Source organism: Pyrus communis, chromosome 8 (genome assembly GCF_963583255.1).
Source record: "Pyrus communis chromosome 8, drPyrComm1.1, whole genome shotgun sequence".
Taxonomy (NCBI): domain Eukaryota; kingdom Viridiplantae; phylum Streptophyta; class Magnoliopsida; order Rosales; family Rosaceae; genus Pyrus; species Pyrus communis.
In genome coordinates, this window is record NC_084810.1 from 14,220,591 (window position 1) to 14,233,475 (window position 12,885).

General features: G+C 38.2%; 2 protein-coding genes across 2 annotated transcripts; one reads left to right on the forward strand and one right to left on the reverse strand.

The window, feature by feature from the left end:
• Positions 1 to 2,478: 2,478 nt before the first annotated feature.
• Positions 2,479 to 4,212, reverse strand: LOC137743859 (NAC domain-containing protein 90-like). Its single transcript, XM_068483793.1, has 3 exons — positions 4,033 to 4,212; positions 3,573 to 3,859; positions 2,479 to 3,384 (listed from the first exon to the last, which is right to left on the reverse strand). The coding sequence occupies exons 1-3, from the start codon at positions 4,184 to 4,186 to the stop codon at positions 3,076 to 3,078; spliced, it is 750 nt and encodes a 249-aa protein (XP_068339894.1). The 5' UTR covers positions 4,187 to 4,212; the 3' UTR covers positions 2,479 to 3,075.
• Positions 4,213 to 10,446: 6,234 nt separating this feature from the next.
• Positions 10,447 to 11,897, forward strand: LOC137742993 (uncharacterized). Its single transcript, XM_068482918.1, has 3 exons — positions 10,447 to 11,160; positions 11,287 to 11,563; positions 11,863 to 11,897. Exons 1-3 carry the CDS (start codon positions 10,447 to 10,449, stop codon positions 11,895 to 11,897), a joined length of 1,026 nt encoding a protein of 341 aa, XP_068339019.1.
• Positions 11,898 to 12,885: the final 988 nt, after the last annotated feature.

The window sequence follows — 12,885 nt, forward strand, 5'->3', positions numbered from 1 at the left end:
CACTTTTGAAATAATCTTGTACACCACATTACATAAGGATATTGGTTGAAATTGGGACATTTTCCTTGGATTGTCCACCTTTGGAATAAGCACAATATTTGTGTGATTCAACTCTTTTAGCATTCAGCCAATTTGAAAGAAAGTTTTAACCATGCCTAGCACATGCCTAGCACCACACCACCCACTGTTTCCCAATGATGATGAAAGAACCCAACATTAAACCCATCTGGACCTGGTGATTTGGTTGGGTGCATTTGATAGATAGCATGCTCAATCTCCGCATCGGTCACCCGAGCAATCAATAAATTATTTTCCAACCCTCCTATTCTACTCAGCACACATGATATAATATTCATGAATTAGATGCCTTGGCCGAAGAGAACAAAGATTGAATGTATTGCACTGCAATACCTTGAATACTTTTATAGGCCATGCCTCCTTAGTTTAAAAGATTTGTCTTCCATTTTTTGAGCCTCTTGTGGGTAAGTAGGCTATAGATGATGGCCATAATACGGTAATGGGATCTTCTCCTGATCCCTTCCATCTGGATTCGGAGGATCCTTTCAATCTTAGCTGTCCAAAAGAAAATCGAACAGTCAGAAAAATGTTTAAGTCACTATCGGAATTGGAAGAAGCTACGATGGCAACAATGGCTATCAGATCCTCTGCATCGAATTCCCCGTGATGGTGTTGACGACATGAGGGTTTGAGAGGGTGCAGAGGTGGAGGAGACGACAACGTTGTCAAAATTGTAGTCAAGATCGATAATTTCAAGGTCCTGTTCCAGGCAGGGTTGAGATCGTGGCTTTATGGACCTGTTCGAGGAAGAAGATGAAGCTGCGATTGCTTCACGGCTGTGCTGGAGGTAGGCTTGCAAGCAAAATTCAGGATTCGAAGGATCCGGTTAGGAGGAATCCAGAGATGATACTTTCCCATATAGGAATAAGATCATTTTCGGATCCCTTCCATCTGGATTCGGAAGATCCTTCAATCTTAGTTATCCAAAAGAAATCTGAACGATCAGGAAAACGTTTTCCTGCCATCGAAATAAGAAGAAGTTGCGATGGCAATAATGATCATCGAATCCCCGGCAATGGTGTTGACAACATGAGGGGTTAAGAGGGTGCAAAGGTGGAGGAGACAACGGTGCTTTTAGAATCGTAGTCAAGATCGATAGCTTCACGATCCTGTTTGAGCCAAGGTTGAGATCGTGGCTTTGTGGACTTATTCAAGGAAGAAGATGAAGCTACGATAGCTTCGCGGCTGTGCTGGAGGCAAGGCTTGCAGGCAAAATTCATGATCCGAAAGATTTTGTTGGGAGGAATCCGGAGAGGATCATTTCCCCCTAATATGGGATTTCTTCCGTATCGATTACTGACATGTGGTGCAGAGTTGATAGTTGAGCATGCCTTCTACTCTTGGGTAAAAAATGCTCAGTTGTGGAGATCAAAAAGTGACCAGGGTCGAGCGCTTTAGTTAGACAATACGCTCAGTTTGAAACCTCTCTAGTTAATGTTGTGGGCCTTGCCACCTAGATAACCCATTACTAGTTTAGGTCTCTGTGGATTTCTTTAGGAGGCCCATTTTAGTGAAATAGATTTTTACTTTTTAATAAGGCCGAAAAAGCCATTTATTAACATAACTAAGAAGCATATGATCCAAAAAGTACAAGTCTTGAATGAGTCTTCAAAACTTCGAAATAGTATCGACCATAAAATTAACTTCTCTATGAACGTGTTTCTAAGTGATGTAGGTGAAGTGATTGGAATTCTAGATTTTTCAGGGCAGGTTGGTGTTGACTTCCCTTTGTTGGGCAGGTCGGTGTGACAATTTAAGAAGGGTTGGCACACCTTGCATTCAATCGAAGGACATAGTTAGCTTATTATCTATTGAGTTTGCGCGCCACGTAGGCTAAGTAGTCTTTAGAGTCAAGAAATTTATAACAATTTTTTGTGCTCATATGTTATTGTGATCAACCTCCACATCTTTTGAGCATAAAAATGAGTGAGGATCCTCACTGGATCCTTTAATCACATTTGGTCATCGTACATCGTGCGGCTAATTTTTGTTAGATACTATTTATATTCAATTTTAAATATAAAATTTTACAATGATTTCTGACTGCACAATGTACGATGAACAGACCTAATTGAAAGATTCCCAGGATCTTCACAAAGAGGATCCAGCAAGGATCCTCCTGGCATAAAAATGGTTTGCACTGTGTCTTGGTGGTTGGATGCGGGCCGGATCCTCCTGGCATAAAAATGCTTTGCACTGTGTCTTGGTGGTTGGATGCGGTTCATTTGTAATTTGCTAACGTTTTTTTCCATGCAAGGAACCAGACAACAGAACGCTTTTATTTCTTTTGAGTTAACAAGTCCGTGTGAAAGATTAACTATCTTGGTTATCTGATGTGCTGTAATTTTTTTTTTCTTTTAATTACTAAGCATCCTTTAAAAAAATAAAAAAATAAGCTAGTATTCTTCAGAGTTCTAACTATGATCTGTCATTTTATCTATATGGTTGAAAGGGTCAAGATTCAAGTGTCTCTTCTCCCCATCTATCACCCACTTCTTGACTTTCTCCAATACAATTTTATTCTCTTCTGAAATTACTTTAGAAATGTAACCTAATGACGAAATCGAAATGAGTTGGAGTGCCAGCGCAACTCTATTTGATTTGTTTATTGACATTATTTCCATTTTCTTTCAGATTTCGAAGACTTTCTTTTTCTTGACCAACTGATAATATATTAATAAAAAAAGAGATTACAAAGGAACAATGCTTTTTAACTCTATAAGTAAAATTATAATAGGAACAAAGTACAGATGGTCATCTCCAAAGTCAAATATCAGCCTCAACTAATCTAACTATTTATTTTACATGAATTTGAATGGTTTACTTTCTTCTAATTTTTCACTCTCATTCTTCTCTTATACTTGACAATGGAGTAGTCACAAAAAATTTACATTTTACTGCATCTAAATTAAGTTATACCTATGCTTTGCTTCCTCTAATAGCTTAGCTTGATGCCTAATCCAACTGATGCATGTTTAAAAGTTGGTTTTGGGCTGCTTATGAGAGAAAATTTAGTTGTTCCCATTCCCATAGAGGTTCTTCAAAACCTTCATTAATCTCCCAGTTACTAATATTAATCCCTGCTGACGTCTCCGGGAGATCACCAAGCTCTCCTGAATGTGAATAAGTTTCATCTGATGCGCTTGCTTTCTCCATCATTGTAGTCTTCAAAGAAGAAGTACTTGCTCCTGTAGAGTCACTAAATTTTTGTTGTGCCTCTCCGACTGGATCCAATGGCCGTCTGTCAAATGCTCGAGAACTCCCAGATACCACGTACACTCGACACAATCTGAATTCATGCCCCAACTATAGGGAATAAAATGTTATTAAGCGTGATGTGAAGAAAATTTGAAAATGATAATGTAATAATGTGATTGGTTCTGATAATTTTGAATCCAGACCTCGAGTGCAGAAGCGAATGCTCTTAAGTCATATCTAATTGAGCTGCAAATGCATTACTGTTCGTATTGTCAATTGAATTATCGTGCACATACCTTGGGTGTATTGGTAGTTGAGTTGTCTACTTCAATGGCTCTATACTCATTCATCTTCCATTTGGTTTTTCTTCCAGTTGGAGCTTTGCCTTTATAGAAAACCATGGTTTTCTTCACTCCAATCACCTTGTTATCTGAAGAGTAAACGTAGCCAGGTGAGCCGGTGGCCTTCCAGTACCCAGAGCCAGTAGTCCTGTTGGGCCTCCCTCCTTGAGCTTCTCGTTGTTGCCTCGGCGTAAAGAAAAACCATTGCTCTTTGTCTCCACGGCACAACTCCCCCGATGACACTACAACATATATAGAACAAACTTACTCACATAAGCACTAGCTACCATTATATTAGTATGTCGTGTTGGATTGAACTACATATCCAATCATCCAGTACTCTGGTGCATGCCATGCAATTGAGCATAGTAGAACATATATAAGAGTGTACGGATTAATTGAAGATAGAATGTACTTGGAAGGTCCCAAGGCTCTTTACTGTAAATTTCTACAGTGGGGATTACGCGGCAAGTATCTTCTCGCTTCCCTTGGAGCTTGTTATGCAGATAGAAGGAGACCAGTTCTTCTTCTGTTGGATAGAAGCGATAACCTGGTAGCAGCTCCTCCATGTTTTTTGTGTTATTCTGTATGTGTATATATTTTAGTTTGATATCCGTGTGCTTGGTAAGGGAGCTATTTATATAGATGGAGAGGTACAAAATAAAAAATAATGGGGAGAAAGAGACAGTCACCGAGTTAGATTGGAAAAATGGGGAGGCCTGTGGATCGGTGGAAACGTTCACGCGTTTAGGTCAGAAAATAATTGCTACTTTTTTATTTAATGTAGACATGATTATTCAGCTAATAAAATCTCCTTTGAACTAGTCAGCTATACTATTCAGTTTAACTCTATCAAGAAAGGAAAACAATTAAAGGTCCAATTCTTTTGTGGGTTTGTGGTCCATACGACGTAACGTTTCCAACATGGTCACCGCCAATTTTAATAATAAATGCAATTTGTAGAATTGAAGTTAATCTTGATATCTGTGGTTTTCTGGACGCAAATATGTGACCTGAGTTTTAGTAGAGTTATTTGGATTTTTCTTTAATACTATATATTACCGATGATACGTACCATTGAACTCAAATTTGAACTATTCACTAAATAATGTAACCATGGGTCTATTGCTTAAATTTAAACTCACTCTCCTCTCCTCCCCTGGTGAAAAAGAAAAAAATCTAATCTCTAGTGGACACAACACAAGGTGGTAGACAAAATTAAATAATATTACAAAAATAATGAATATATTGAAGATTTATTTATGCTATTTATCTTTACTTACAAGCATAATGTTTTAAGTTTAATTTTCGTGAACGGTAAGTTTGATATTTAATTATAATGGCTAAGTCATTGTGTGACAACTCAAATCTCCCCCTTTTTAATGTAAATGCATCGTCGTATGAAAACAATATATATATTAAAATTTTAAAGTTGTCTTAACTTCTTTGCATATAAATAAGAAAACATTAAATTTATAACTCTAGTTTTGTTGGTGAGATGATGCATCTTTGTGTACATTTGATGAGGTAGCATTGTAGGCTTTTCCATACATAAGCTCTTTATGAAAATCATAATTTAAAGAAAAATTGACATACCCCGACCGAGATCAAGGCGTGTTGGCCGTCACGTGGAAGTGACGTAGCCACGTGCACAGTGCGGAAGCTAATAAAATAGTAATACAAATAGTATGAATAAATAAAAACTAGCAACATAAGGTGATAAAACAAGTGCTAGCGTAGGTGAGACGCTAAGTTCAGAGCAACAAGCCTACAGCAGTCCAAAAGAAAAATGATTGGACAACAGTACACCCGAAGGTGACCTTACGCTGGTGATCGTCTATCAGAAATGCCGGGAAAGCCCTCTGGGAAACCACCGAACCTGCTAGACAACTAGAACCTGGAGGGGCGCAAAACAAAAGCGTGAGTGGGCAAAAACAAAGCTTTTCGAAAACCATTTAGTAAAATACATTCTAACCCCTCGCCGTAAAACCTATATACTTCCCAGAAAATAAACATGTATACGTATGTATAGATATGCCAAATATGCTCAAGAATATGCCATGTCGGAATCTCAGAATGAAATGCAAGTGCTCAGGTATAAATCATAACAATAACATATAATCTGGCAACCGGAGTCACCTAACGTGACTTGTACGGCTGCATGTAGAGCTCAAATCTCAAACTCAATAACTGAACCTGCCCATGAGTCGGAACCACCTAAAGTGGTCTGTACGACAGGCCTGGGTGTAACATATATATACGCTCAAGTGCTACGATCACGTGAAGGCTGTGCGAATAATCGCGGGTCACCTACAAGTCGGAACCACCTAATGTGGTCTGTACGACAGGACTGTGCACCTAACTTGGATCCAAGCTGAGCATGTGGTGCGGGAGGTGAACATCACGTGAAGGACTGTGCCCTACACTGGGCGAGAGCACTAACACCGGGGGTGCAGGTTATGAGCTCTCTAAGCATCTCAAACCACTACTGAAATATAAACATGAATAACACTTACCTGGTACTTACCTGTGCGTCCACAGCTCCCAATATGCATATGTATATATATAACCAATTGATAATGCAACTAACGACGCATAAACAATGATAATGTATTGCATGGCATATAACTAATAAACATTTAAATCAATTTCTAGGAAAAATATAGTATATAGGTATATACGGAAAACCAAAAGCCCATTCACTGGTATGTGGAAGGGTCGTAGCCCCCCTGCCTCAAGTGACCACGCTCGTCCTCGGGATACGTATCACCTATATGCGAAACAACTATAAAAACGTTAATTTTAAAGCACATAACCAACTTCTCGTAATAACTTCTCATACATTGCTCAAATTGGACAAATGAATATACCAACGTGCTCTACACAACCTCAGGATCACACCCAAATTTTTAGAAAAACTTTTCACCGCCGCACGTGCCCCCACGCGCCGGCCACGCGCAGGCACGTGCCTGGCACGCTGACGGCGTCAACTGACGCCGTAGGGAATATTCCGTTAGTTCTAACGGATTCCGTTAACGGCGTCAGGAATATTCCGTCAGACTTGACGGAATATTCCGTCTCCTTCCCCGGCGAACCTCCGGCACTGTCACCGGCGCCGGAAAATCGCGAAAACTTTAAACTTCGATATCTCGTCCGTTTTTCATCCAAATTTCATAATTTTGGCACCAAAATGAAGCCTAGGACTAGGGGAACACAACCATACAACTTTTAAGGGTTAAAAACCATGGAATCTCACCTGCAAAATCGATCCAACTCCGGCCAACTTCGAACCCAACGATCCCGACGTCCAAATCCTTCAAACAAACTACTCCGAGTCTCCTTGGGACTCCACCAAGCTACCTACAAGCTTCATTTTCCTTAAAACATGAGAAATCACGTTTGCATGAATAGTACCCAAATCGGACATCGTCGAATCAACGTGAAAACGATGGAGTTCTCACCTGAAAAATGGTACGACTGGACTCCCACGAGCCTCACGAGCTCGAATGTGTACTCAGTTCCTTCGATCTGTGGAGATTTAGTGTGCTTGTGTGTGTGTCCGTACGTTTTCGAAGAAAAAGGGAAGGAATGGGGCTCGGGACAATCACAGGGAAAGGGACAGAGGGTTAGGGAGAGTGAGAGTGTGAGTGTGTGGCCCAACACATGCCAACACAACACAAAACAACCAATAGACGTAAAAGAAGCGAACTAGGGGCAAAATAGTCTTTTCACACGTGCGTTAAAACGTTTTTGGGACGGGCTGTCACAAAAACACTTTAAAACTAAATAATTTTGAGAAAAATTCAAATTATTTTGTAAAATCAAATTAAATATACAGCTAAGAAAATTTATTAGAGCATAATAAGGAATAGATAAGGAGTTTTTTTTTTTTTTTTTTTTTTTTTTTTTTTTTTTTTTTGCCACGTTCTTGAAGTGTTTTTTGCTAATTTGGCATATTGGCAAAAAAAATCAAATTAACAAAATCCTTCAACGATTTTTTTTGCCAACATGGCCTTCAACCGTTATATTTCATTTGCTAACTTTCTTCATGTAATAGTTTTAAAGTTACTTTTTGATAAATTTGAAAGTATGATGTGTCGAGGATCCTCTGTGTAAGTTTTTATCATCTTTTAGAAATAAAAAAAAAAAGTTGATAATTTCTTGTAACAAATTTGAGATCCCTCCCTTGAAGTTTGCTTATACATGTAAACACATGCTCACATACAAACAACCCCTTCATAAGAGTAGTTCCCTCGGATGAATAGTACAAAGAGCTAGTTAGATCTTATTCTTTAAGAAACAACTATATATAAAATCTTTAATTATTTGACTATCACCATGAGCATTTCATTGTTTTATAGAAAAACATCGTGTTGGTCTATTATGATGTTATATATAGTTAGATAATAATTCTTGATTTATTTTATCATGACAAGGAATTTCAATTTCGATATGAGAAATTGAAAGACAACTTTCAAATTAAAAATAAGAATTTCATATCACCATTCCAGACATAATTTTCAGTTTATTTTAGTACACTAAAACAAAATCTTTTCAGGCAGTTTTTAAATTTATTTATTTTATTTTTATTACAAGGAATATTTTATGTCAATCTACGCTAAGAGGTTGAAAAAGAATTTGAATCCAAAATGCAGAGGGTTGAATGGAAGACTCTAATTACCAAATCAATTCACCACTTACAATTTTTTTTGAATTGTTTTACTCCACAATATATTATACCAAAAACATATACATATTTTTTTTCCCAAAGGATATATAAGTAAGCATGATGAGAAAAAAAAATCTAAGAGCATCTCCAATCCATATGTGAAATGTGATGTAGAATGCCCAATGCCATGTCGGACAAAAAAACAGCGAAATGTTATAAGCTGACGTGGATCGATTGCATTGCCTTTGGTTGTCATTTTTGGCAGCATAAGGTTTGGGCGCTAAATGCTTTTAATTTATTTTTTAATGCACGGTTTCCTTTACCAATCAATGGAATGAAAATTAAATCATTTTTAATTATTTCTTAATAGTTAATGTACCATGAGGCCAAACATATTAATAAAACAAATATTTGACACATGTACTTCAAGGAAAGAAGATTAAACATCAATATTTAATTTGTTACATAAATTATCAAATAAAATTTTGACAATAATAATTTGACATGTCCATTAGAGATGCTTCAAGACAAGCAACATTTCGAGGAGTGCCAAATATAAAAACATCGACACCTAAATAAAATGAGAAATTAAGTGATATGCATAACATAAAACTGATAAAATTTGTATTAACTTTTCATATTCTTTATTAACTATATATATATATATATATATTTATTCTATTAAGAGAAGAGGGCTTGTCAACTTTTTGCTCCTTTTTTTTTTTCAATTTTGCCCTCACTTTTGAATACACAATATTGACATTAGAAGGGCAAAATTGTAATTTTGTACCTTTTGAACTTTTTCCCCCTTTTTTCCTATTTTACCCTCACCTTTTGATACACTTTAGTTACATAAGAAGGGCAAAATAGTAATTTTGTATCAAAATATTTACATAAGATTTATTAAGAGAAATTGTCTCACCATCATTTTTTTTTATACAGGTAAGTGAAATCATGATGTTTTTTGGATAATTTGAATGAACTGAAGCGGTTGCGCTTGAGGAGAATGTGAAAGGAGATAGACGGTTGTTCATACACACAAAGTATGTGCTCTCTGCTAGTATTTAATACTTAAAGCCTAATTTTCCACCATGGACTCATTCTTTTCCAATATCATATATCATTATAAAGAGTAAACAAAATGTCAAGTACCAACAAAGACTCGGTCATGTAGGGCAGTAAAGGGACATAAATCTAAGAAAGGGAAACATACTTTTGTGTGACATCTTGTATTCCATTAAAATCCAATCTTTGCACGCGTGACTTGGGGAACAATTCTCTTCGTTTACCTCTTCACACCCGCGTTCAGGTTTTGTGGTCATCCAACTTGCATGCATGGGGCCTTCTTTCTGGCCTTCTAGTCATCGTTTGGTGTGTGACTTTAATTTTTGACTGTCGTATGTCCCAAAGGTTAAAATGACTGGACAAATTACAAATATTGAGGGCCTCATGCGGGTGGACTTCCTTTGACACTCAAACGCCATGGTGGGGGTCAATTATACAGACAAACATCATTGTATTTTGGATTATTTATATTTTCTATAGCATTCTTGAAGTTCTTCCGTAACAAAAACCATTTAGTCTGCCATTAAATTGCTGATTTGGAAATTAGACCCGTACAAGCAAAAAATGCTGATGCTGCAAGATAGAAAACCATATGAAGATTTTGTATATAGTACTATTTATAAAGGATAATACTTCTTGTGTATTACATACCATTTATATACAAAGATTTGATCCATAGTCTTGTAAAAAAGCGTATGAAAACTATAAATAGCAATTTAATGGCAGACAAATCGAGCTGCATATTTTACCAAAATTTCAGATTAAATTAAATAAAAAATCCAACAAAATTTAATTACAAATTTTGATGTACCCTGGCCCGGAATATTGTTAGAAAGTCATTGTAACTAGATAGGAATGTTTTTATTTAATTGATTTGTAATTGATACTTTCTGTTATCGTGTTCCTAGTTTCTAGGTCTTCTTGTTGTACAAGGAAAGGTATTGTAGGTATTGTATATATTGAGCATTCTATCAATGAAAGGATTATTCTGGCTAAATACTTTTTCACATGGTATACAGAGCAGGTTCCAAACCCTAGCTCTTTTCTCTGCCGAAACCACCAGAACCTTTTTTTAGTTCGTTGTCCTCATTCTCCATGGTTGACAGCGACAACACCATTATCAAGAAGGGCGACGGCGAGAGTTTTGCCGACCCTTATTTTCTTCATCCTTCAGATCATCCTGGTTTGATTTTAGTCTCCAAAAAATTAACTGGGGACAACTACAACACTTGGTGCCGAGCTAGGGAGATTTCTTTAGGTGCCAAGAACAAAATTGGTTTTATTAACGGCAAGGTGAACATGCCATCTGAAACAAAGCAACCCGATGCTTACGCCGCATGGCAGAGGTGCAATAACATGCTGCTTGCATGGATCATCAATTCCATTGAATCTGATATTTCAGATTCAATTCTTTACTTGAAGACAGCCTATGAAGTTTGGGAAGATCTTCGGGAAAGATTTTCTCAAAGCAATGCTCCACGAATTTTTCAGCTTCAAAGAGAGATTACCTCTCTCACCCAAGGCCAACACTATGTGGCTGTTTATTACACAAAATTGAAGGGTCTTTGGGATGAGTTAGCATCCTATAGTTCTTCAACAATCTGCACTTGTGGCGCACAACATGAAACCAATAGACTTATGCAGTTCCTCATGGGATTGAATGAGTCTTACAGTGCTATTCGTGGACAAATCCTATTGATGAATCCACTTCCCTCCTACCGACAAGCGTATTCCTCGATCATCCAAGAAGAAAAACAACGGGAGTTAGGCACTGGATCCCGTAGTCTAACTGAACCAGCAGCCATGGCGGTTCGCCATCAGCAGCACTCTTACAAGAAGCAGCACTAACAGTCGCAGACCAGCAGCAACAGTCGACCTCCTCTTCACTGCTCTTACTGCGACGCTAAGTATCATACCGTTGAGACTTGTTGGCAGAAGAATGGTTATCCACCAGATCATCCCCGTCACAATCCCAACAAGACACACAACTCCAAACAAACTGGTGGTGGCAGCGGCTTCTCTCGTGGAAGTTCTTCTGCTTATCATGTTGCTTCTACTCCCACCATCAAGGATCTTCAAGCTGCCGTGCCCAACCTGTCCGAGAAACAATATGCAGATATCTTTTCTGCCTTGACTTCCAAGCATGACAAACCACAAGCTGCGAATGAAGCACCACAAGCCCATGCCGCTCTCACTTCTTCACCACTCTCAGGTTTGTCTCCGCTTGTTCCCGGTCGATGGATCATCGACAGCGGAGCAACGGATCACATCACTTGCTCGTCTAGTTTATTGACAAATTCCATTAACAATACCTCTTTGCCGCCTGTCTCACTGCCTAGCGGAGAGAAGGCTTCTATTACTTCGATTGGCAATATTCAATTAAGTGATTTACTACAATTGAAAGATGTTCTATGCGTGCCTTCTTTCCAAGTTGATTTATTATCTGTTGGAAAAATTACAGATGGGTTACATTGTTCAGTGACTTTTTTCCCTTCTTGGTGCATTTTACAGGACCTGATTTCGAAGGTGACGATTGGTGTTGGTAAGCGACGGGGCAATCTCTATTACCTTGTGGCGTTGGCTTCTACTTCCTCTCTGCAAAACCGACCCTCCTGTCACCTCATTACCGTTTCTGCTGACCTTTGGCACCGCCGTCTGGGGCATCCTTCTCTTGGGCGTCTACAATATTTAGCAAATCAAACCTTACATTTCCCTTTTGATTCAAGTCATCGTTGTCATGTTTGTCCATTGGCGAAACAAACTCGCCAACCTTTTAGTCGTAGCTCCATTTCAACTTCTAGTTTTTTTGAACTTTTGCATTGTGACATTTGGGGTCCTCATCAAACTGCCTCCCTTACTGGTGCTCATTATTTCTTAACTATCGTTGATGATTTTTCTCGTTTCACCTGGGTTTTCTTAATGCGACACAAACATGAAACACAACCTACCCTCAAAACTTTTTTTGCTTATATTGAAACTCAATTTCACACCAAAATCAAACAAATTAGAGTCGATAATGGGGGTGAATTTTATTCCATGCGGAATTTCTTCTCTGACAATGGGATCATTTACCAACACTCTTGTGTTTACACACCACAACAAAATGGTGTTGTAGAACGCAAGCATCGCCACATCCTAGAAACTGCCCGAGCTTTGCGTTTTCAGTCTCATTTACCAATTAAGTTTTGGGGGGAGTGTATTCTCACCGCCACTTATCTCATAAACCGTCTTCCTACACCATTACTTTCCAGAAAATCACCATTTGAGATCCTATACAACAAACCACCTTCTTATTCCCATATGCGTGTTTTCGGTTGTCTTGCCTATGCCACGTCTGTCCATCCTTCCTCCAAGTTCTCTCCGAGGGCTCATCGATGTGTCTTTCTTGGTTATCCCCCAGGTCAAAAGGCTTATAAGCTTTATGATCTTGAGACACATAAAATTTTCACCAATTGGGATGTTATTTTTCTTGAAGACATGTTTCCTTTTGATCCATCCACCACCGCTGCATCCTCCCCTCCCTTATCCGATTTA